The sequence below is a fragment of the Protopterus annectens genome, chromosome 7.part0, assembly GCF_019279795.1.
Source record: "Protopterus annectens isolate FY-2018-M chromosome 7.part0, PAN1.0, whole genome shotgun sequence".
NCBI classification, from domain to species: Eukaryota; Metazoa; Chordata; order Ceratodontiformes; family Protopteridae; genus Protopterus; species Protopterus annectens.
The window spans coordinates 1,462,035,742-1,462,058,819 of NC_056739.1; the positions used below are offsets into that span (position 1 = coordinate 1,462,035,742).

Consider the following 23,078-nt stretch of genomic DNA (forward strand, 5'->3'; position numbering starts at 1 on the left):
GGACACTGTGGAGCCAATCCCCAAGCGCCCGGATAGGATTTTGAGCCCCCCCCCCCGCAGACCGGCCCCACTGGAGCAAGGGTCCCCCTGTAGATGCCATGTTCATGGTGGCAGCCACTAAGAGGAAACTAGCTCAGGAGAGCCCCTCGGTCCATCCTCCGAGCAAGGAGTCTCGCTTGATGGATCACCTTGGGAAGCGGGTATTCAGTTCAGCGACCTTCTCAGTAAGGTCTCTGAACTACATGGCACATGTCATCAGGATGCAGCGGAATCTTATTAAAGAATACGCTGCTTCCCCCCCTGAGTCCATGTCGGCGGAGGACAAACAATTGTACTCCACTCGTATGGCCACTCTGAGATCTGTTTCTAATACCTGTATGCGGCTGTTATCTCACTCAACTGAGGGAGCCGCTAGAGCTAGCGGAGCGGGACTAGTTATGAGACGCCAGGCCTTGCTGTGACATTGTGACTTCGCGGAGCCCTTGAAGGCGTCCTTTGCGAATGCCCCCTTTGATGGTTCTGCTTTGTTTGGCAAGACCGTTCGCGAGACACTTGTCCAGAGCGAGAAGGATGGGAAGAAGTTGTCTGCCGTCGGAGTCTGCTTCTCTGCTCCCCAGAGGTCCTTTTCCAAGAACCAAAAGGGACAGAAGAAGATGTGGTTCCGGAAATTGCAACACTGCCAACCTGCGCCGGACAACCAGTCCTTCTGTGGCAGAGGAGGACAGGGAGGACACCACCCTAGAGGGAGAGGGGCACCGAGAAATTTTGGGTCCAGAGAATCCTCCTCTGATTGGCCCTGCAACAGCCCTGAAGGGTTGCCCGACTTCTCCACTCTGGAGGCAGTCGGGCGGGGGGTGCTTCTTGAGGCATCTGGCGGCATGGGAGTCCATCACGTCAGACCACTGGGTGCTTCGGATTATATCCAGGGGTTACAAAATCCCTATGCTACATGTTCCCAGACTCAAGAACCTCCCCGATGTACCACCCGATCAGAGGGAGGCCGCAGCCACAGAAATCCAGCAGCTGTTAAAAAAAAAAGGGTCATCCAACCCGTCCCCCCAGACCAGCTCAGATTAGGGTTTTACTCCAGGTTCTTTCTGGTGCCCAAAAAGACGGGGGACCTGAGATCATTTCTAGACCTTTCCCTCTTGAACCTGTCGGTAACCAAGGAGAAATTCCGAATGGTCAGTCTTCAATCCATTCTCCCCCTGTTGCGGGAGAATGACTGGATGTGCTCAGTAGATCTCAAGGATACATACTACCACATTTTAATGGACAGGCGATCCAGGAGGTTTCTCCACTTCCGGCTGGGAGCCTGCCACTATCAGTTCAGGGTCCTTCCCTTTGGCCTCACCACAGCCCCCAGGGTGTTCACCAAAGTTTTAGCAGTGATAGCGGCCCACCTGAGACGTCAGGGAATGCAGGTCTTCCCGTACCTGGACGACTGGCTTCTGACTGCCCCAACAAGGCATCTACTCTGCTCAGCCAGAGATTTTTTTCTCCGCCTAGCCCCCCAGTTAGGCATCACGATCAATATGGACAAATCCTCCCTTGCTCCGACACAAGTGATAGACTTCATAGGGGCCAGATTAGATACGAGAAGTCTGTGAGCCTACCTCACTTCGGAACGACTACAGAATCTAAGTTTACATGTGCGGGCCATCCTCCAGTCAGAAGCTCCACCTGCGGAATTGGTCCTGAGGGCACTGGGCTCTATGGCAGCGGCAATAACACTCCTTCCATGCGCTCGCCTAAACATGAGGGTACTACTGTGGACCCTCCAAGTAACAATGGTCCTTTCAGCTTCTTCCTCTCAATCACCCTGTCTCTATCAGCAAGGCTTGCAGGAGGGCCCTGTTATGGTGGCTTCATTCCCCAGACCTCCATACAGGTCGCCCCTTCTGCGTTCCATCTCCTCTTGTCACGGTGACCACGGACGCTTCTCGCCTCGGGTGGGTGGGGCATTGCTCAGGCAGAACAGTCCAAGGCACATGGAACGACACAGAGACCTCCTTGCATATCAATGTTCTGGAGATGAGGGCAGTGCTGTTGGCGTTACAAGCACTTCACAACTTTCTTCCCGTAGGAACTATTGCGATACAGATGGACAACATGTCAGTTGTCTGGTATATCAACAAACAGGGGAGAACCAGGTCTTATCCTCTCTGCCGAGAAGCCATGAGAGTGTGGGAATGGGCGATCTCCACCAACCACTTTCTGATCGCAACGCACATTCCAGGACAGTCCAACATTCTGGCGGACAAACTCAGCCGCACTATTCTTTCCCCTTACGAGTGGTCTCTCATCTCCCGAGTAGCGAAGCGGATTTTTGCAAAATGGGGCAACCCTGCTGCGATCTTTTTGCCTCTCCCTCAAATACGAAATGCGACAGCTTCTTCACCCTGATTCCCCCACCAGGGGAAGCCCTGAGAGACGCTCTAGTGCATGCTTGGCCGCCCAGTGTACTTTATGCCTGTCCTCCTCTACCCCTGATGCGAAGGATGTTACAGAAAGCCTCTCTGTTGGGGAGCAAAATGATCCTCATTGCCCCATTCTGGCCTCGACAAACTTGGTTCCCTTACCTGTGGTCTCACGTGGTGAATCCTCCCTGGATTCTGGATCCCAGCCCTGATCTGATATCCCACCCATCAGATTTACCGACCCCAAATCTGGACAACCTGAAGCTGACAGCTTGGCTGCTCCAGTTCCAGTCTTAATTAGGACTCCCGGTATCTCTTCACCAGTCAAAGCCATCTTGGTGGCAGCACATAAACCTTCCACCAGGAAGATTTATCGCAGTAAATGGAAGCATTTCTCTGTCTGGGTGGAACATCATAATCTGGACCCCTTCACTGCTCTGCTAACATCCGTTTTGGACTTCCTTACCGGGCTTTTTCAGCAAGGGGCTAGCTGTTCGACAGTCAAGGTACATTTGGCAGCCATCTCCCATTACCATGTAGGACATGAGACAGGTCCTTTGATGTCAGCTAAACTATGTAAAACCTTCCTCAAGGGTACTTTTCTGCTCAGGCCCCCTATCAAAGAAGCCATACCCCCTTGGGACCTATCGCTAGTTCTTCAGGCCTTGACTGCTTCTCCCTTTGAACCAGCTGCCTCGGCTGATCTTAAATACCTGTCTTGGAAAACAGCATTCCTGGTAGCCATCACTTCTGCGAAAAGAGTTTCGGAACTTCAAGCTCTTTCCGTAAAACCCCCTTACTTGGTTTTTCATCAGGATAGAGTGTACCTCAGGACCAATCCATCCTTCCTGCCTAAGGTGGCCTCAGAAACCAATATCAATCAGTCCATTAATCTCCCTGTTTTTTCCCTAATTATCAAAATAAAGGAGAATACAAGCTGCATTCCTTAGATGTGCACAGGCAGCTGTGTTTCTGTATTCATAGGACTGCTGGTCACAGACAATCTGATCAGCTGTTCATTTCCTTTGCCAAATTCAGTTTGGGTAAAGCCGTTTCGAAGGTCACCTTATCACACTGGATTTCCCAATGTATCCTTCTAGCTTATGAGGCTTCTGGGAGGCCCGCACCTCAAAGGGTTCGTGCACATTCCACTCGCTCCATATCTACTTCTACTGCATTCAGATCTTGAGTCCCCTTAGATGATATTTGCTCGGCAGCCACTTGGGCCTCATCTCATACCTTTATTAACCACTACAAACTAGACGTCATTTCCAGAGGGAGAGCATCCTTTGGCTCCGCAGTGCTCCGGAACATCCTTCCATGATGGCCGCCCAAGATTCAGGTAGCTGGGGACTCTGTCCCATAGGTTGCTGACAGATGAAGTCCCTACTCCAGATAAAGAAGTTATGTACTCACCATGATGTTCCATCTGAGTAGGTGGCTTCATTTGTCTGCAACTGTCCCCCCCTCCTTCCCCCTGGCCTTCAGAAGAGTTAGTTGGTGGTATTATTCCTGCCTTTTCCTGTTGGGATACCTTTTTAGGTATATATAGGAGAGCAAACTTGATCTGAGGTCATTTGGGGTTGGCAGGGGATTATGGGTGAGGGGAGGAGCTAGGAGCTCGGATCCATAGCTGTATAAATAGTTGCCGGCTCGGATCCGATATCGGATGCAAGACCCACAGGTTGCAGACAAATGAAGCCACCTACTCAGATGGAACGTTATGGTGAGTACATAACTTCTTATTTCCCTATGCTTATTCCATTGAAGATAAATAGTGAACTTTAAACTCAGTGATATCATTGTAGGGAATGCATGAGGCATGTCCATAGACTTTAATGGATGCATCACCACAAATTTTCAGAGAGTATGGATGTATCTCATTATGTCTGAAGAGATACATTGCTTGTTTGGGCTGTGCCTTAGCAAAAGTTTATGAAGCTTTTTATTAAAATATAGTTTAAAAATGAAAACTGGGAAAACGTATCATTGCACTTAAATCACCATTTACAGATTTGTGAAGTTCTGGCTGTCGCCTTAGTAGTTAAGTTACCTGGAATACAGTGCTTTGCATGGAAATGATCCCTTGTCACACAAGGGAGTAAAATGTACTTGCATATCTGGTTTATGAAAAAAATCAAGCATTGTAGCGCCTAGATATTTATTGCACACAGCTAGTTTTCCTGCAGCTCAAGTTTGCTCAACATGGTAATATACTACTACACGAAGTGATGAGAACAGATTGTTCTGGAAAGATGTTGTTTATTTATTTTTCAATAAACATTAAACATTGCTTATAAAAATGCTGACATCTTGAAAGCATAAGCAGTATCAGAGTGTGTTTTAATGATGGTGGTAGTTGTCGGTGTCACAAGTCTTAATTTATTATGCTGCATTTCCTCAGTTCCCAGAATATTACATTCAGTATTTACTAGGAGCAGACCATAACAGTTAATGTTTAAACTGCACTGTAATTAACTTTAGCATTCTGCTGTTTCAGTCTGCTGAGTTCAAGTTGTTTTAAAGTGCTCTGCATCTGTATTCTTCCTAATTAAGCCCAATCTCGCTGCAGGTAGTGACAGCATTCATCTCTGTGACTCACACTGTGTAGTTATGATGAACCTGCAATGGCGATTTTGATTACCATAGTCTCTAGTCAGTTGCTTATACTAACCACTTTGCACCTTATATCTTTGGTATTTGTTTGCTTTTTGAATGTTGTATGTCCAGTTACCCCATAGATATTATTTTCTTATTGCACAGTTGGCCACATGTTTAAAAAAGACAGCCACAAGTAGGGGAAGTAAACATGTTTCATTTCTCAAAGCTTACACATCAGAAGTATTACTGAATTATCGCATTCACTTTCACTGTTAATTGTTACACCCCTCCAGTTATGATTAAACCCACTAAACATTTAGGGGACATGTTCCAGGGTTAAATACATTGTGCATAAATGCAGCCTTGTTCCTTGCAGTGACATAAAATTGACTTAGAGGAGACCAGGAACATACAAACTAAGAACAAACCGAAGAACAAACTTCAGCTGATTAATAACTCACCAGGCAGCAGAAACATGTGACCGAAGTATATTAATATTCCAGGATGTAAAAAGATTAGCACTTTCGTCTAAAACTTTTAGACTTCTTCAGATAAAGTTTAAAAATATCACGTGATCATTTATATTCCCTACAGAGAATAACATGCTATTTAAAATTTTAAAGAAATAAAACACTATTCCACATCCTAATGATAAAAACATATAGAAAACTACTGGACTCCTGTATCATTAAATTAAAATGAAAGACCTTCAAAAAATGACTTAATATATATTTACACTGCTAGAGAAAATTGCACAGAAATAAACTAAAAATCTTCAAAAATGGCTTAGTATAATGTACCCTACTAGAAGAAATTGGATTCCACAGAAAAAAACATATTTTGTTTACTTGGCATAGGCTTTCATTTTTAATAGACTTTTAATACTAATGGCATCATTTAAACCCGGTGGAGCCTTGGCATTAAGAAAGATTTGCTACCCGGTCAGCAACAGTTTCAGCAACAAATGCGTTGTTTTAACATCCCAACCAGTTAATTTGGATAACTTGTTAAAGTAATCCATGGGTTTCAATGTTGCCATCCCAGAACTTGTGGCTTCAATTGATCAACAGTTAGGAACCTTTAACAGTAAATTATAGTGGTTCCATAAACTTCAATCCAAAAACTCTTACTTTAGAGAATGCATAAAGCTTTAGCAAGTTCCAAAGGGGCTGAGGAGTTGGAAATATCCAACACTGCTTGCACAGCATTCCCTATTACACCAAGAATTGCTCACCAAGTTCAGTAGACACGGATGTGAGCTAATGAAACTGCTTATCAAGCATAATGCTAAAAAATGGATGGGTTATATATAGAAATAAAACAACTTGATATTACACAGGATGTTTTATTTCAGGCTTTTAAACCTAAATACCAATGTATCTTTTTGGAAATTGATAAAATCTGCATCGTCATACAACAGTGGAAAACCAGGAAGATTAAACGTGATCAAGTTGATAATCTTAAATTCACAGCATACCCTAAACCACCTAAAGGCCAATAAAGGGTAAGCCCACAACATGGTTTGACCCAGGATACTAGGTTGGTTAACATTCAAGGGGATAATGATGAACAAGGGGAAGACAAGCACCCTTTAAAGGAATTGGGCCCGTAGAGGTCAGAATGTTTGTGAAACAAAAGGGGCAACAATTGCAGCCCCTACCCAAACATTACTTGGGAAACCGCAACCTCAGTGGAAGAATTACAACTACTAAGACAGAAGGAATGACCAACAGTGGCAACAGACTTGAATAAAACAGGTATTTATAAAGTTATTTCAAATAATACTGATGATGTTAAAGTTTACAACTATACTGACTTTGTTATTACATCAGAACATGCGGACTTGTTTAGCAAGGGATAACACTTTGGTCCCAACCAAGCGTGCAGATGTTACTAAGGTCATCAGTGATTTTAAAATGTTCACCAAGATTTTAAATTTGAGCCTCTGTTTTAATAATGACCATGATAATAGGACATCTAATGGCATAAGAATTCCTAGCACATTTCCTCCTGATTTGCACCCTATTCTGTTTGAACACTTTTGTGAGCTCGATGTCTGGCACTTACTGGATCAACAATGTATGACTTGCAATCATAACCTTGATGAAAAGCAAAGATCCGTACTGCATGAACTTAAGGCCACACTTCAATTAAGATTCAAGCAACAGAACAAAGGAGGAGGCATAGTCATTATGGACCAAATAGACTGAGCAACGCATGTTAAGTCTTCTTTGGGATGATATGTATTTGGAATCCTCTCTCAATGAAATTAGCATATCTTATAAAAAAAAAATTGACCTTTGCCTATATGACATGTTGATGCAATGCCAAATATCACCTGATGAATATAACTTTATGCACATCAAAACTCCCTAATTACCTACAATATTTGGTGTGCTCAAAATACACGAAAATCTGAGTAATCCATCCCTTAGACCTATTGTGGATGCTGCCCATTCTAAAATTAGCTATGTAGCTAGATTCATTGATTACCAGCTAAAAGCTCCACTTATTAATATCTCACATGTATGCAGAGATTCTTGGGATTTGCTAAGTATCATGGTCTGGTTACAACATTAGAAACAGTATTCTTAACTATTGATGTAAAGGAACTTTTAGTTCCATCCCCCATGACACAGGATTAGAATGATTCACTGAATACTTGACTCGCAGTATGGGTTTGGAACAAGATAAGATTAATATTTTATCTGAATTAATGGAGTTGGTCCTTGATAACAATTTTATATTTTTTTCAAGGACAATATTTTAAGCAAAGAACTGGTGTTGCCATGGGGTCTGCCTGTGGCCCACTATTTGACAATATAGTCATGGCCACATGGGAAAACAAATTCCTCTTTACAACTGAGTTTGTCATATATTTCAGGTTTTATACATAGTTTTTGGATGATATTTTAGTCATTTGGACAGGGCCTATTGGGACCATTTATGTTTTTCTTGTTTACACTCCTTTCCCTGAGTTTACCCATATGGTTGTGTCCAACTCTGTCAATTTTTGGATGTTACTGAGAGAAAAGACTATTCTGTTTCAGCACTTATATCCATAATTTACAGGAAAACCACCTGTTCTAATACCCTTCTGCACTTCAGCAGCAGTCACCCTTGCCAGCAAAAGTGAGCAGTCTTCAAAGGTCAGAGGGTAAGGGCTGCAAAGATGGTTTCTAACTATCAGGATTTCATGGATGAATGTCACAGATTAAGTAAGATGTTTATTAGTAGAGTTTATCCTGGTAATATGATGCATTCAATTATGAATGAAGTCATCAATAAAAGACATTTTCATGTATATGTCCCATTACTCAGTTGTAATGATAGCAATACTGGTACTGCAGTTGTGGATCAAAATAACATTACGTCAACAGAATTACAAATGGAAGATATCAACCAAACCAGGCATAATGTTGTTAGCAAACCCGCTTAAACTTAAGCCATTCTTTTGTCACCACATTCAGTACAGACAGTGAGCAGATAGCCGATATCTTAACAGAGACTTGGCAACTTATTTCTAATAAGAGGTACATGTACAAGAAACTGGGTGCATACCCAGAATTGTGTATAAAAGATATCAAGAATTACTTAGATAATATTTCTTATAATAAAAATGAAGCTGCTGGTAGAATGGCAAAATGTGGCTTTTGTTCCCAGTGCCAATATATTCTTGAAGGGGAGCTCTATACAAGTAGGCAAAAACTGTATCAAGATAAGGGGCCAGCATAATTGTCACACACAAGGGCTTGTCTAAATTGCTGTATGTAAACAATGCCCTACCTTTTATAGTGGAAAAGCTGAGCAGACGTTCAAACTGCGCATTTATGGACATACGTATGAGGTAAAGAAGCAAAAACTCAATGCATTATACAAGCACCTTTCTACCCACACTGATCATAACTTTATCATTCTGGAGAAACTGGAACGTAACCCAAGGGATGGTCCATGGACTGCTATCTTAGAACAGAGAGAATTGTGGTGGCGAATCTGTGCAAATGCATTTGTTGCTGAAACTGTTGCTGACTAGCTGGCTAGTCTTCCTTAATGCCACGGTTCTACCGGGTTTGAATGATGTCATTAGTATTACAAGTCTATTAAAAATGAAAGCCTATGCCAAGTTAACAAAAGATGTTTTTTTCCTGTGGAAACAATTTCTTCTAGTAAGGTAAATTATACTAAGCCATTTTTGAAGATTTTTGGTTTTAATTTACTGGTATACAAGTCCAGTAGTTTTCTATATGTTTTTATCTTTAGAATGTGGAATAGTGGTTTGTTTTCTTAAAATTTTAAATAATTGAACATGTGATTCCGTAGGGAGTAGAAATGATCGCGATATTTTTAAACTTTATCTGAAGAAGTCTAAATGTTTTAGATGAAAGAGCTAATCTTTTTTTACATTGTGTAATATTAAAATACTTTGGTCACAAGTTACTGCTGCCTGGTGAGTTATTACAGAGTCTAGGAACATGCTGTCTGAGAAAGCCACTGCTATTCTACCCTCTTGCTGTCTGCTGTTTTACACATCTTATCAGTAGCAAGGTATACAAATGGCTTTTCCAGTAATTCTTAATACTGTTCCAAGGATCAGTGCTAAAGGTAGTGCAGGTGCTGTGTACATGTCTAAAAAGTTCACAAACCGTGCACTTGTACTTTGCAGGTCCTCTAAAAGCAAATTTAAGTTTGGGCCTTCAGGGTGGCAGGATATGGTGGGGAAGTGAGGTGACAGAGTCATTGCACAAACATTTTGAGACAGCTGCTGTTATTCACCCTCATATTATTCAGTATGTCAGGGGTTTTCAACTGGTGTGCCGCAAAATTTTTTAAAGCATGCCTATTCTCTTCAGAGAATTACGATACTTAACTCCCACACTTCAGTTTCTTTTCTTTGCAAAGCATAATGTCACCAAACGTGCCTAATATTACATCAGAGATGCAACTGGAGGTTGCAGTAGTTTGATTTTTTATTTATTTATTTATTTTTTTATTATGATCCTCCTCCAACCCGCATCTCTGTTCAATATTACGGGTGTTGATTAGAGCTGGATAACGTAAGGTGAAACTGTGAGCAGTGACCACTGAAAGTCTACTGATTCTAGTAACTCTTAACTTTTGACCAGACATCATCGGACCAAGGGATTCTGCAGAAGAGTGTGCATAGACTGTGCATTGAGGTAATTAAAATTATTTTCCATTGCAAGAAATACTGGTGTCCCTCTCAACGTCTTGCAACAGATTTTGCATTAGCAAAAATTTTTGACAGGATATGAAGTCTGAAACTCAAATGTCAGCCATTATTTTCTGTCTTCATCAGTGCATGATTTGCCAGAAAACCACAATTTTATGAACAACAGTTGAAAAATATGGTGCAAAAATCTGGACATCCTGCAATGTGGTGGCAGGTGATTCTCAAGGTGCCATAGTGGTACAGTTGAGAGCTTACCGGTTTGTCTTGCTGGTGTAAAGGCAGCATTGCTGCAACTAGGACATTGGGAGGTGTACTCACTGTAACAGTATGCATATGTGCATGTCTGTTATTTTTCTGTCTGTGTTTGAGTGAATGCATGCATGAATGCAGAGGAGTGTGTGTGTGTGTGTGTGTGTGTGTGTGTGTGTGTGTGTGTGTGTGTGTGAGAGAGATGAGAGAGTGATGGTAGTCTTGTGTGAGTGTATGAATGCAGAAGAGACTGGCTTGTTTGAGAGAGATTTAGAGCAGTCTTGTGTGAGTGAATGCGTGTATGAATGCAAAAGAGACTGGGTGTGTGCGGTCTTGTGTGATTGAATGCGTAGCCTCATTCTTTTAAAACTGTCACAAAGCCAGCACATACACAGGTGCTTTCTTTCTCTTCCTCTTTACCTGGCAAGAAGCTCAGATAGCTTTTTCTAGTTTATACTGTACATCTAGAGTGCTGCAATGATTTAACTTTGAATCAGAGAGCCTCTCTTTCACTGGTTAAAAGCTTGGCCAATGCCTTTTTTATTTTATTTTTTACATATAGAATGAACATCTGTTTTATATGAAAAAGATTGGCAAATGCTTTTACTTTTTAAACATGTGTTTTGGATTGGTTCACATTAGGTAGGTGTGTATTAGCTTTGTAAATAGGTTGGTTGTTTAATAATTGTATTTTATTTGTTTTTACAGTCCACCAATGAAATAGGAGTTTTAGCCAGGTAGCATACTTTCCTGTGATAGGTTTAGTCTTCAGACTTTTGCATTGTGATTGGCTGTTGGTCTTTGTTCTATGATTGCACACTAGTAAGTGTTTTCTGTTGAATTATATGCATAGTATTTTGGTACTGGATGTGAATTTTGGCTCTTGCTATTTAAATGTGAACTTCACCGTGAAAGTGTTTACTATTTTTAACCTTTTTATTCATTTGTTTATCCAATAAACTTCATGCTGTATTAGTTTGTTTCATGAGTTTTATCTTCTAATTTACACTGTACATCTAGAAAGCTGTATTGATTTAAACTTTGAATCGGAGAACCTCTCTCACTGATTACTTTATTTTTTTTTTCCATATTTCCTCATTCTCATCTTCTTTCCATGTGCATGAGTTATGGAGTTGGCTTTCTTTCACCAGTCCAGTTATTAACAATGTGTTACAATTTCTTAAATGCTGTGAGCATATGGCTTATTCAGACATAGGTATGATATATATATAATGTAACATGGAAAATAAAGAAATAATGTAGAGAAAATGTGATAACATAAATTGGAACCCACTTTCCAAAGTAATGTTTTATTTCATAGATGTACAAAATTTCTTTCTTTTTTTTTTTTTTTTGGTGTGCCGCTGCTGATTTTAGGTTTCTTCTGTTACTCGTCACCCCCTCATCATTTGTCTTCTAAGTTCCCTGAACCCTGGCATTCCTACCACATGTGACTTACACCAGGAGGGTCTACCTACTGGGAGATCCAATATACATGGGGGCCCAGATCCTGGATGCACAGGTACTAGGGGGGAAAGGCACTAGGCTGCATGACGGAAACAGGGCTAAACAGGGAGCCATCAGACTATGACTTGTAGAGCTTTCATGATACTGCTATTTTCCTGGTCTGTGTGTTTCTATATGCTGGTGTCATTGCCGGACTAGGCAGGAACTGGGGAGTAGCCTCAGTGTGTGCCTCACCTTGGACTCATAGGATAGCTACACATACTCTCTTCTTTCACCCCCATGCCCCCAAATCTGCTCACCTACTACACTGTCCAGGTCCCCTTTCTAAACTCCAGCCTGTGCAAAATTCAACCTTGCACAAAACACATTCTAAAACAACGTCAGGCTCAGATATGTCATTAAATATTAAATGCAAGTAAAAAAAGAGAAAAATATTTTTTAAATCAGTCACAATTATACCTACTTTTTGTCAGTTCAGCAAAAAATGTAATATATTTTTTGGTGTGCCACAAGCTTTTTGTAAATAGTCTGTGTGCCATGAAATGAAAGATTGAAAGTCACTGCAGTATATAGATGTATTGGCATTGCTGAAGTCGCATGCAGCTTGTCAGTATTTATAGTCTATAATACTTCTGCACTCCATCAGTAGTATTTAAATGACATCCAGAGCACACAGTCTTCATAAATTGCTCTGTTGTTCTGCCATGCACTTTAAGCAAATGAACGGGACTCCACATACAACTAACTGCTTTCCTGGGAGTGAATAGGGTGCATAACTGTAGTGCGTGGCAGGGTCCAGATGACAGGAGGTGGATGGATGTGGAATAAATATATAAATATGTGCGTCAGAGAATGGACCACAGTGGGAATGGGAAATGTAATGCATTTTATGTGCTGGGGCCTGAATTGCAGGGATGGTACAGTGGTGTGCATGTGTTGGGACTTGAACTGTAGGGAAGGTACAGTGGGCATAGGAGGAATGTGCGTGTGTGTGTGTGTCCGCTGGGGCTGAAGGTGCAGGGAAGGTACGGTATATTAGGAACGTGTATGTGCTGGGGTTTGAACTGCAGGTAAGGTATAGGTTCACTGTGTAGGTTCTGGACTTGAACTGCAGGGGGGAGATGCAGAGGTTATAGGAGGAATGTGTAGGTGCTGAGGTCATAACGTCTGTCCCTGATATTAAAGAAACTGTGCATCATGGGTGGGCCTGCAAACAGGAGAAAGATGTTATGGAAATGTAGCATACTTTGGACAGGAACTGTATGGAAGTGGAGCTTTGTGTGCTTTGTCACACTATGCCGTGATTGGAATGGGGACCCTTCTATTTGGGGGATGTCTTCATTGATGTGTGCATGCTAGGGGGTTGACTGCTAAAGGGGTGAAAGGGTATGAATTACATGGAATTTAATTATCAGGGCAAACTCCAAGAGGAAGAGGGTTATCATAATCATTGTGTGATGGGGGTAGGACAGTACATTGAAGTACTGTGCAGTCTTGAGATATGAATATTTGTATTAGTTCTACCATTGTGCACCTGACTGCCTTGCTACATGTCCTAACGTAGCTGGTTGAGATATGTAGCAGAGGACTCTGCTATGTCACCAAGGGAAATCCATTTTGGATAGTATTGTCACCTCACAGTAAGAGGGTTTTCCAGTTTGATCCTCAGCTGGGGTACCCTCTGTGTGGAGTCTGCATGTCCTCCTTGAGTTTGCATGGATGCCCTCCGGGTGCTCCGGTTTCCTCCCACATTCCAAAGACATGCAGTATATGGACTGGACACTAAATTGGCCATGTGTGTGTATGTGTTTTTGTGTGTGTGTGTATGTGATAATTACCTCAGCAGGTGGCAGGGCTAGTCACCCGACAGTGTAAACCTTGGCTCTAGATGATTGTCATTGTTGAAATGACATCCTGACCCCATGTACAAAAATGGGAAAAAGAGTTGGGGATGTGTGGGATATGATCCTTCATGGATCCCTGCTGTAGAGTGCTAACCTATGCTTTGCGCTAAAGATTTTTTCTTGTATTCCAGGTACAGAAAATAAAATTGTAATTTTGACTTGATGTTTCTTTTACTTCCAGTATTGTGACTTGGCGTCATTGTCATACAGTTCTTTCAGACTTCCAGTTTATCTTTTTTAACTTTGGAATTGTCATTTTGTGTGTACTGGGAGCTGTTATATTATTATGTTTTCTCAATTCAGTGGGATTCAGACTGTGTAAGTAACATTATCTTTGACAGCTAATGAGTTTGTGGAATTTGATTTTTTTTTTTTAATTTTTTTTTTTTTTGGTCATAGTAGGTAGATGTCTTGGATCACTAGGCCCCTTTTCAGCCATGACCTTATTGTTAGAAATAATATGATCAGAAGGAAATTATAAAAAAATGCAGTAAAGCACAGTATTATACAACTGACGATTTAGTTACGGAAAAAAAATATTGATTTAAAAGACAACAGGTAAAGTTATGCAAAGCAAGAGAAGAGCGTGTAATGTTGTACGTATGCATTTGCTTGCATGTTGTAATGTTGTTACTCATTGGACACTTGAGGGAAACTTAACGTGACTCTTACAATGTTGTCGAACAACGTATGAAAGGGTAGCATGAAAGCAATGGATAGTAAAAGGAAAATTTACATCCGGCAGTAGGTATAAGTGGGACAGTCAATGAGTTATATAAAGAGTAGTTCTGAGCAAGAGCTGTATGCCAGTATTTGTATATATCTGTAGGCTTTCAGTTTATTTTTTTTAACTCTGCAGTTGTCATTTTGCTTGTACTGGGAGCTTTTACATTAATTAGTATGCACAGCAAGTAGTGTCGCCTCACACCAAGAGGTTCCTTGATTTGATTCTTGTCTGGGGTGTCTTCTGTGTGGAATCTCCATGTCCTCCTCCTGTTCGTGTGAGTTTTCTCCAGGTGCTCTGGTTTCTTAACTCTACAGTAGATGGATTGAATACATTAAATTGCCCATACATGTGTGTGTGTGTGTGTGTGTGTGTGTGTGTGTTATATGAAAAATACAGCAGTGTCGGGGCTTGACACCTGGCCATATGAACATTGGCTGTAGATGTTTTTCACTGTTGAAGTGACGCACTGAGCCCTTGGGGGAAGAGGGATTCTGGATGGATGAAGTACTGCTTAAGGATCAAACTTGACACAGTTACTGCAAAGGGATTGAGATAATCACAGTGAGTCTGAGCTTTTGCTAGCATCTGTGATTGTATAAAACGAGTAATATGATAATACAAGACCAGGAATAACACATGCAGAAGAGGCAGTTATATGAATTATACAACGAAATAGATGCGAGAATTATACAAAGGTAATACGAAGCAGCGACTGGGTATAACTATAGTAATGCTGCACTGCCCTTTTACCATCTATTAGCATGTCCCTTTGGAGTAACCTGAATTTTTGTAATGCTCTATAAGGAGGTGCAGTCAGAGTTTAGCGGGAGGTTATGGCTGTGAAACATCTGCACTTGAATTGTTTTGGATATGATTTGAAATGTTTAGCGAAAGGAAGTAATGCTGGAGAGTAGACGTAGTGTAGTAGGTGAGGAATGCCACACAAATGGGCCGAGGAACGAAAAAGCTATGTCAGCACAGTCAGTGAATTTAGTCACATGACATGACTGAGAGCAGTGGAATCAGGTGATCTAAGAGATCTGGAGAGTTTAACAATGAGCAGATAATGTAAGGGTTTGCATTTTTCTATCTGGAGTACTTTGTACATGAGATGATTCTAAGTGGAATGGGAAGCCAGGCTGTCTGTCTTAACTGTAAGGCAGTAGTGAAGATTTTTGCCTACACTGATAATGTAACAACAGTTCTGGTTCTGCATTGCTTGCAGTAATATTCGTGGCAGAGGTGGAGCTAATGATCGGAAGAGATTATTTTAGTACAGGCAAAGTACTCCCTTTGCTGATCGCTGCCCTGCTTACCTATGAATTTAGCGATTGCATGGCATCAGTAGAGTTATGATGCAATTGCATCACTGAGGGGAAAAGGTAAATTAAGGTTTTAACTCAATGCTTATTTATATATATTTTATGGATTTGACTGTTTTTAGTAGGCCCAGTGAAGTCCCTGCTGATAAATTAAAGGTATTTGTGAGTACCAGAAAAACTTGTATTGGCTTTATTGATGTTTATTTTTGGAACATTTAGATTGCAGGCATGGCACATTTCAAAAAATGTAGTGATAAGGGTGTTGGTAGTTGTTAGAGGGGAAAGTGCTCAGTTGAAATTGTCATTTGCATAATGGAGGATGATGTTTCTTTGTGATGAAATAAGTGAATTATTATAAATAGCAAATAGAAGTGGCTCAAGCACTGAGCCCTAGAGAAATTCCCTCAACACTGGGCTGAAGTGGGGACCCTGACTGGGGCTGAATAGTTTTAAAGAATCTGCCTGAAGATGCTCATAAAACTATATTATTACTGTGGAGTTGAGACAGCAGAGTGAGAGCTCATGTATACGAGTTGAGTGGGCTAGATGACTGTTAACTGATTTGAAGAGATCTGTGAAGATAGCTGCATAGAAGCTTACCTTGTTATTTGAATGGTAAATTGCCAAAGTAAAACTCGGACCAAAACCAGGACCAGTAGATAAAAATCCAGTAAAAACCAAAAAATCACCTGTTAGCCAGAACTGAAGTACTCTCTAATGTAAACAGCATTAACTTCACAGTTAAGTGCTTTTGTCCTATCTTAAAGAAGTGCATCTAAAGCTTAAACAACAGAAGCTCTCCTTTTTTAATTCACTAATAACGGAAACACTGTCATTAAGTCCTGGAAAGTTTGAAGCACTTCTTCAAGGTATTAATTGAAGTTTGTCATTTATTGGTTGATGCTGGTGGGAGTGAGGGAGGTTCGCTCTCTATTTTAACTTGCTTCTTAGTTTGGTTCTCCACAGTTCTGAAGAAGTCTGGATAAGACGAAAACACTTAACTGTGGAGTTAATGCTGTTTACATTAAAGAGTACTTTGGTTCTGGGTGTCTAACCGGTTATTTTTTGTTTTTTCTTTGAATAATAAATTGCATATATCAAAGCCAACAGAAAATGTTTTTACTGTGATCCTTCTAAATCTTTGTGGATGGTTAATGAGAAGGCCATGGACCTCACTGTGGTTAACATACCACTGCCTTTTTGAGAATTTTTCTGAGTGGGATAACAGTGCAATAGGTCTTTTAAGTCCGGAGAAGAGGGTGAAGATTGTTTGGGAGTATGGACAATACTGGCAATTTTTCAGAGCTCTAGAAAAAAAAATACCATTGAAAAGTGGCTTATTAATGGTATGATTTAGTAGAGTGACAATAAAAGTATTATTTGCCCTGATAATGCCATAGTTGGAAATGTTCAGTAAACATTTACTGAGGCTCACTGATGCATCTGGTATCCACTACAAAGCCAAAGGTGGACTCACCAGAAGTGTTTGGATGAGGAGACAAAAATAGGATGAGAAATTCTCTGCAAATGCAGTCACCATTTGGTTTACATCAAATGTTGGATGTGTATTTATTGTAAAAAAAGTTAACCGTGGTACTCCAGACCTACAAAAAAGGTTATTCTCTTACTGAACCGAAGGTTTTGGGATTTCTGAGAAGAGCTTCATAAGATAGAATACTTTTGATTTATTTCTTCAAGCATTTGCATTTGTTTCTTAGTAAATATACTCCTTAGCTGCAGGGGAGTTAGTAAGTTTGTATTTCCTCCATGCATTTCTGATGCATTTAGCACATTTTCAAATATTTTGCTTTTTGGAAATGAGTCTTACAATAATGATCTGGTGATGTGTTTTGCTATTGTAAATTATTCTAGGTCCACATTTACATTATCTGCATTTATGAACAGTATTATAGTTGAGTAGGCATTTACTAATTGTAGAGATCTCCAGTAGGCCTTGCCATATCTTTCAGTTGTGCTCATAGTCTGATCCCATTCTTAAACTTATATCGAGCAGCTGTGCTTGTATACTATATCCATCACCCCTTACTGATGCCAGCTGTATTTTTATTTAACATGCAGGATGGACCACCCTGTGCTGCATGTTTCATGGAACGATGCTATGACATACTGTACCTGGGCTGGGAAGCGCTTGCCAACAGAGGCTGAATGGGAGTATGCCTGTCGAGGGAGACTTGAGAACAGGTAAATTATGTTGAAGACTGAAGAAGATTGGTGTTTGTAAATGTAGAACCTGTATATCATCTGTAAACATTAATAAGAATCTAGTTTTTCAGGAAGAAAATGCTGACACTGTAGTGCAGCAGTTTGGGGGTGCTGCACTCCTGAATATGCCATCCTTCTGGTGAGATGTTAAAATGAGGTCTCATCTGCTTGAGCTGGTGATAACTCAGGTGGATTTAAAAGATTCCATAGCACGTATAGAAACATGTATAGGGGATGTGCTTTGGTGCCCTGGCCAAATTTCCCCTAGTAGTATAAGTACCACCTCAGATCTCCTCTAAAAAAAGGCTACTAATCTAGTGGGACTAACCCGGTCAATAGAGAATTGAGATAAATGAATAAATGTAGATTGCATTTTTTTCTTTGTTCTGTTTTTTATTTGAATTATGATAAACCATTGTTTGATATGGAAAAATGTCAAACAGGCAATGCTTTTAAAGTATTCAACAGTTAAACATACATTCAGTATTACTTTTTCACTTCCATGAAGCTGATTAACGTGTGAATGTTGAAAGTTCCATAGTACATTAAAATTCTTTTTTTTTTTTACTTTTTTTTGGTATTTATAGGGCGTGTAGCAGCAAACAGAAACCATCCACACGGCGATGGCCACCATATATAATTTTATAACAATCACTTCTAGCAGAGGTTTTGCATGCACTCATTTTCAGAATATCTATAAGTGTCACAGGGATGGGTTAGTGTATAGACAAGTCTAAATTTCTCCCTTTCCACAGGGAAAATCTAGCCATCTTACTAAATGTTAGCCAGTTTAGAGTAAAAGTTTAGCATCCTGTGGGGTCTTTTTTCCTATCTTCGGCATTTCTGCAGGTCCACCACCTTTTCCTAGAAAGTCTGACATTTTAGGAGGTAATGTTTCTTGTGTTGCAGCCTTAGTTATAGACACCTATAGACTATCATTAGACTTTGCACCTACTCTATGTAGTGTTAATTGTTAGTATATGTTGTCCAGGAGAGATGCTTTATGGTGATATAGCTTAGTGATGAGCAAATTAGACCTAGGGAACCAGAGGTTGAGACAGATGTCATCATAGAGGATGAACAATAATTTATAAAAGCAATTCAACAGAGGTCCTTCATGCACTGTTAAAGTTTGTATACTGTACCATGCATGTAAGGTGCACTCTGACCTTATTTATTCATTTAACAGATAGATAAGCCTATCCCGTCGGATTGTTATCAGTGTAATCAAAGCCAGTTAGTATAGAGTTCGTGTAATACAAAAATGCTGCCATGAGATGCAGTCTGTAGAAGCAGCTGTAAAATTTATAGGTAGAATACAAATATTCTTATGGATAACCTTATGGAATAGTGCAGAAAACATTGCTAAAGATCGGGTGCAGTTTTAGAGACTCTTTACTGTTCTGGTCAAGCTTTGAGGTTGATGTCTAATAATAACACACATCCTCTTTTATTGGATAGTTGTTAAGTAGATGGCTAAAGGCAGTAGATTCCCCTTTTTTTTTTTTTTTTTTTTTTTTTTTTTTTTTACATAATCCTTGTGCACAATACATTTCTGTTCTTTGACCTTAGATAAAGTATGAATGTTTCCCTTTACTTTGAGGGTTTCAGAACTGTAACAATACACTTTAGCTCCCCAGGCAACATGCAAGGAATAATAACTAACAGAATGTGTGTTACTTTGTAAATAACACCTGTCCAGGGGTATTATGAGGCCCCATGTCACAGGCAGAGGACAGCTCTCTCCCATTCAGTCATCATATTTTCTCCATAACCAGGAAATCCGTCTGTTTTTCCCAGTTAATTTCTGAAGGGAATAATTTCAAGAGTCAAAGAAGTCATTATACCACTATATTCTTCCCTTGTAAGACCCATCATTGACTACAGTACCTACTTTAGTATGCATAAATCTAAACATACTGCCCACCTAGAAAAGATGCAAAAATACCTAAGAAAATTAAAGGCCTTAACAGATTAGCATGACTCTCACTGCAGTAACTGGCCTTCAGGCAGGACCAGGGCAACCTCTGTCTCACTTTTGAGGCCGTGAAACTCAATCCTATTTGATCTCATTTCTTTGGAAAACCAGTGGATCTACAAACACCCAAACTAGGATGTAAATGTATACCAAGAGTTGAGCATGGCTCACTGTAGAGAGAAGTTCCTTACTCAGTGCCTTCCCAACCTATGGAGTAAGTTAGTAATACAGGTCAAACAAAGTACTACTCTATCTTTAAGGCTATTCTTGATTATTAGATGGCCAGACATAAATTTACAACAGGGTTATCATGTACAACCCTGCTCAGTTTGGGATGCAAGTACTAGAAGTTCTTGAAAAGGGAGGTATTTCCTTTTAAGTGTGCATGTGGCTAGGCATCTTTTAGTCCTTATAACTTGCCTAGTGTTCATATGTTTGCTGTCATTCATTTTAACTACCACTCTATGATTGCACAGGGCTGCATTTGTACAGGACTAAATCCATTCCTGTATAATTAAAGCAGATGTGAAAATTGTGCCATATTTCCATAACTTTCACAAGCAACTGTCAATTACTGCTGTCATATACATGTCATTTTTACTATTTCACTGTATGTACTTGACAAGTTATGTCATCTTACAGCTGACTTCTTGCTCTGTGCTGTTGGAGCATAGCAGTGTTTATATAAAGTGCAAGAACTCATAAGTTTAACAAAGCACACCAGAAACTGTGAAACAACACTATAAAACAATGTTTTGCAGGAGCTATACCCCTAGATGTGAGGCTTTGCTTTTAACCATGCTTTGTGTATACTACTTCTGAAGTTACACAGACTGAGAAAATGGAGAATGTTTTGAACAAATAAATTCCCCTTTTTCTGTAATTTTGTGACCATATCCTTTCACCATCATTATTTAATACCACCCTGTGCTAGGAGTAGTATTTAAAAAACTGGTTGTTGAAATCACTCCCTCCCTTATGAAAGCACATATGAATATGTTGCATTTTCCATAACTTTTCATAGACTGTCATTATATCTTTGAATGTACATGTTATGCTGATTGTTTCACCACACATACTTACTCATGTTGGCTTGCGGATTGCACCTTGCTCACTACTTTAGACTATAGTAATTTTGTTGTAGTATTGTTAATAAAAATATTAGTATTTAGAACTACAAGTGGAAACATTAATAAGTATCTTCAGATCTGTGTATCACAGCCATCCAATTTTACTTTCATTTATTCAAGCTATACTGCACATGGGTGGAGTTACTCTCCTTATGCTTTCCACAGCAATGCAAAGTACATTATGACCAAATTTGACTAACCACGTGCATGATATACTAGACACGGTAATATGTTTCAGCTGCTTTCCATCATTGACAAGTACAGCAAATTCCTCACTCCTATAAAAGAAAAAGAAAATAGTCACATTAATGTAGTTCTGTTTGTTGCCAGTAGTAACACATTAAGGCAGAAATCCTCTGCATTCCAGTAACCGCCCTGGAACTTGGCGCAGTATACATGGTTGCTTTAGCTTTACCAAATGTAAAAAATGTTGGCAGAGTGTTTTTATTTGTTTCAGCCAACACACTAACATAAAAAGCTACCCCCTTTATGATGACTACACTTGGGAGTGGGTACAGTATATGTGATTGCCCCACTTAATGAAATATTGCCAGTAGTAATTTATTGCAAATCAGTTCAATTAACGCAAGCTATCCATATATTGCTATTAGTAATATATTGCAACTTGCTTCAAATAATTTAAGTAAGCCACCCTGACTATAGCTACACTTGGAGCAAATACTGCAGACATGAATGATTGCCTCAGTGAGTGACACACACATTGCCAAGTAGACTACAGCCCTGGAATACAAATTAAGTTTGCCAGGACAATGTAGCACCCTGTCGTACTTAACAGCTAAAGTGTTGCGAACACCTAAAATAAGTCAGCATTAGAGGCATCTCCCACACTTGGACATCATACAAGTACAATACATGTTTGAAGAAGATGTTCTTTCTTAAAATTGCTTAATGTTAACTCCTCAAAACAAACTGAGGTTGCATTCCCAAAATAGACATTAGTGACTCATTAAAGGTTTTTAGTTAATTCTTTCTAATAGTAATGCAAATAGCAAAAGTGTTGCTTCTGAAATTAAATATAAAACATTGCTGAAAAAATCTTTGTGGAATGTAAAACATGTTCAGAATGAAACAAGAAGCTGCCTTGTGGTCAACAAGAAAAATACTTAATTCTTCAATCCACATTGACACAAATAAATAGCTCTGTGCTATCATCTGTAAATGCTCAAGATGTTCATGACTTTATCGTCTGATACTACTGTTGAATTGGATGAATTTTTTTATCTTCATTGTACAACTAACTTTTGAAGTTTATGTATGTGTTCATCTTATGAAATTCATTTTTTTTTAATATTAAGATAAGGAATCTATCTTATTAAATCTATTTAATATTAAGATAAGGAAACTATCAGTTCTTTGATTTCACTTTTTCATCAACATACATTTTCAAACACATATTTACAGTCTACCAGAAGCCATCCATCTCATCAAAAGTGGAGTCTAATTAAGGGACAAATTATTATATTGTCCCATATTGTTTTACTGGATTCACATTTTTTTCAAGTGCTTGATTTTCTTAAAAATATGTTCTTTAAAGGGATATAAGATGGAGAAGATTCACAAATTGCTTATTGTGGTTGTAGCAATTGGCATCTGATTTTGCCAACCAATTCTGGCTGACTCCAACTTCTGTTGATGTGACAAAACTTAAAACAAAGATTTTTGCAATAATGCTTTTATTTTTAATTTTAGCAGTGTCAATTGTGATTCGTAGTAACATTGAAAATAATTGGCTAAAATCCTTTAACGAGTTGCTAATGTCCATTTTAGTAATGCAACCTCACTTTGATTATAGAGGAAGAGTTAACATTAATAAGGTTTTAGAAGAAAATCATCATCAGATATGTA

The 23,078-nt window shown here is 39.7% G+C and overlaps 1 protein-coding gene across 1 annotated transcript in view; it reads left to right on the plus strand.

Moving 5' to 3' along the window:
• The window catches only part of SUMF1 (sulfatase modifying factor 1), a 1,255,299-nt gene that overhangs the window by 722,572 nt on the left and 509,649 nt on the right, over positions 1-23,078 (plus strand). The window contains exon 5 of the mRNA XM_044076406.1: positions 17,961-18,083. Coding sequence (XP_043932341.1) covers positions 17,961-18,083 — 123 coding nt within the window. The remainder of the gene's footprint in view (positions 1-17,960; positions 18,084-23,078) is intronic.